Below are 3,419 nucleotides of genomic sequence, written 5' to 3'. Positions count from 1 at the left end.
GCCACAACGCCCATTTTTTTTTTGGTTGTAGCCGTTATTGTTTTGGTGGACCAGGCTGGATTTGAACCTGCCACTTTAGGTGAATGTGGCTGGTGCCTTAGCCACTTGAGCCACAGGTGCCGAGCCAAAGCTCTCTTTTAATTCTCCTTTTCTGTGTTCAGGGAAATCCCTAGGAAACTACAGTGACTGCTTGGGGTTCCCCCATTAGCACTGTATCAACTTGAAGCTTATATGCCTATTCTGGCATTGGAATAGTGGCTGCAGAGAAAATAGGGTCAGCTGCTTAGCTGCCAGCAAGACAGTCACAGGACTATCACATAATTATGAGTTAAAAATAGAAAGGCTACAGACTACTAACTTGTTCTATTGGTGAGGCCAGAAAACAAATGGAAGTCACAACCTAAAAACTGTATGACACTAATCCTAAAACCATGGTCAATTACTATTCTGATGCCCTAAAATGCAGTGGGGGAGAATAAGAGACAAAGAGTGATTCATTGACAAACTACTCACCAAATGCCAAAAAAGACATAGTATGCACCCCGATTAACTCCTACCAGCTGACCTCACCAAAATCCAGAGTAACTCTAGGGTACAGGGCAAGGACCAAAGTGAGTCCCAGCCGATCAGTATCTGTACTAGGAAGCACAGAATGTTGTCAGATGCTCTAAATTTAATGCTCTGTTCTGTTACACACTTATCACTTGTGGGACCTTGTTAAGTTATTGCTAAGCTTCAAACTCTTCAATTAATAAGTGGGAGTGAAAACAGTACTTGCTTTTCTAAGAGATGCAATAACCAAATGAGATCAAGAACAGGTTCTATGTTATTATATTCATCCTCCTATTTCCCCAGCAGCAAGTAGGATTACTCACTACACACACGTCTGATGACTGAAGCAAACTGTTGATGTACTTTGTAAGCTGAAAAGGATTAAGCAAACTTCACTGCTGCAATTACCACAGGAATTATATTAGGTTGACCTAACTGTCCTAGAGAATTTGCAGTAGCATTGTATATTGATTGCTCTTTGACTTTTGATGATATTTGAAAAGGCTTTCCTTTCCATCTGCTCACCAAGGGATTTGTTTTGACACCTCTTTGTTCTCTGCTCTTATGCCACACTAGGTGGGGTATCCCATCTTTACCTATGAGCCTGGCAGCAGAAGGGGCAGAGATTGGCTTTGCAGGTCTGACACCTCTTCTCTACTTCCCTGTCGCTGCACAGGTCACACACCAGGCCCTGGCCTTCCCCACGCAGACTCTCCAGCATCACATCATTCAGGGCCAGGTGGTCTATGGTAAGAGCCTTCACTCCACCCACGGGCAGGTCCACATGAGCATCACATACCGGACAGAGGATGCTGATCTGTGGCTGCAGATTGCGTGGCTTGAGTTCCTGGTATATTGACCCCTCAGAGCTTGTGTCAGAGTCTCCCCCTCGGAATTCCACTACTGAGAAGGGTTCCAGCTGCTCCAGACAAGTGGTGCAAACCGTGTGCAAACAAGGCAAGAGCCTGGGGGCTTTGAAAAGCCCCATGCATAAAGGACAGTGAGTCTTGCCTGAGCTCCCAAGTGTAGACCCACTGGGGACTTTGCTCAAGATGCCCAGCAGCGGCTTCTTGTTTTCTGACATATTCCCCACGTTTGTGCTCAGTATCAGACTAGGCCCTGGGCAGTTCTATAACGAAGAAGCAGGTGATAAAACCCACCCAAAGAGAAAATTTCCGGAACTCGAACAGAGACCATGGGGACTCTCTTGTTGGCAAATTAAAGGGCAAACGGGAAGAAGAGGATTCCACAAAGGAACCACCCTGGGCTCTATTCAGAAGGGCCCCCTCATTTCCATTGCATCCCATACCAAACTTGACACGCCCTCCTTTGCCTCCCCCTCCAGGAGCTAGTCCTGCCGTCAACTCCCTGGCTCCTGCGCCTCCCGCACCCTCCACTGCCACCCCCCCTCCCGCCTCCCGCCTCCCGCCCCACTGATCTCGCGCCCGCCACGCGACAAGCGCCACCCCTGGCCCAGCGCGATGAGGTAGAGAGCCCTCTCGCTCCTTTCTTCCGCGGAGTACGCGCGCCCGGCAGGAGAGCTCAGTTCCCCCGCCGAGTCTGCTGGGGTCACCGCCTCCCCGCGCTCGGCCCAGACGCCAGAAAAAGCTAGACTCTCCTCGCACCAATCCCAGCCCGGGTCTACTCCGATAAGTCCAATTACCGTCCGAGAGGGGCGGCCCTTGAGGCTTTGGGCCCCACCGCCCTCTAGATTGACAGTATCAGCATCCATTAAGCTTTGGGAATTCCACGCGGGGGGCGGGACACAACTAAGGGCCGGAGGTGGGGCTGCTGGTGCGCTCTTAGCTCTGTAAACAGAAAAGGGCAAGGCTGGGAGTGCGCAGAAGAGCGTAACCAGCGTCACTATTTTACGGGTACTAGCCCCGTCTTTATCTCTGTGGCGACCAGAGAGGCCTCACTAATATGACACAGGGTCGGCCCCTTTTCCGCCCTCGGATTGGTCGCACGGACGCAGGCTGGGCTCCCTCATTGGTGGGTGCTGCTGTCAGCTGGCCCGGGGCGCTCTGCCCGGAGCTTGCTGGGAGTTGTAGGAGGCGTTTTCCGGGTCCCAGAGGCCTCTGGCAATAACCCCTGTGAGCAACCCTCCCCGGCCTCTCAAGATTCTTTTGGTTTACACATCCCTCAGGCCTAACGTGTGAGTTGCGAGAACTCCCGGGGCTGGCCAGTCATTGGTATTTTCCAGGGTTGGAGGCACCTGAGGCTCTGGTTTTGAGGACCAGTTATGGAGACCAGAGAACTGGGGTCTAGAATTGAGGGTTCTCCGGGCCACCCTAGGGGAGCTTGCTCCGCGGGCTGGAGAAGACTGTTTCAGCAGTGCGGGAGAGTGCAGAGGATTTACATTGATATTTGTCATCCGGAATTCTACGGTTGTGTATAATAGAAACGAGCAGAGTATGTTTGGCTCTCTGTTCCTGCTGGTCACAATGGGACAGTGGAGGATGTCAGCGAGGGACAAGCCCTTTGTGGGCTCACAGGCTGAAAAGGTGAACACATCTGGCACCCTTCAGTTTAAGACTGTTAAAAGATAATTTCCTTATCTCTTCTAAGTGTCCTTGATTGGGCCATATGGTGGCCTGTTACACCTGGGAGATCTGGGACCTGGATCTCCAAAATTGAACATAAAAACAAAATCCAAAACCGGGGTGGCGCCTGTGGCTCAGTGAGTAGGGCACTGGCCCCATATACCGAGGGTGGCGGGTTCGAACCCGGCTCTGGCCAAATTGCAGCCGGGCATTGTGGCGGGCGCCTGTAGTCCCAGCTACTCTGGAGGCCGAGGCAAGGGAATCGCCTAAACCCAAGAGCAGGAGGTTGCTGACAAAGTGAGACTCTGTCTCTCAAAAACAAAA

At 51.6% G+C, this 3,419-nt stretch overlaps 1 protein-coding gene across 2 annotated transcripts in view; it reads right to left on the bottom strand.

Annotated features, from left to right (window-relative positions):
• The window catches only part of TRIM45 (tripartite motif containing 45), a 10,483-nt gene extending 8,847 nt beyond the window's left edge, over positions 1-1,636 (bottom strand). For both annotated transcript variants that reach the window (XM_003793820.3, XM_003793821.3), the window contains exon 1: positions 1,149-1,636. In XM_003793820.3, the coding sequence (XP_003793868.1) occupies positions 1,149-1,636 (488 nt within the window). The remainder of the gene's footprint in view (positions 1-1,148) is intronic.
• Between the last annotated feature and the right edge of the window lie 1,783 nt (positions 1,637-3,419).

Source organism: Otolemur garnettii, unplaced genomic scaffold (genome assembly GCF_000181295.1).
Source record: "Otolemur garnettii isolate 467f Iridium unplaced genomic scaffold, OtoGar3 scaffold00073, whole genome shotgun sequence".
Classification (NCBI taxonomy): domain Eukaryota; kingdom Metazoa; phylum Chordata; class Mammalia; order Primates; family Galagidae; genus Otolemur; species Otolemur garnettii.
This window is presented reverse-complemented; position numbering and strand designations above follow the sequence as displayed.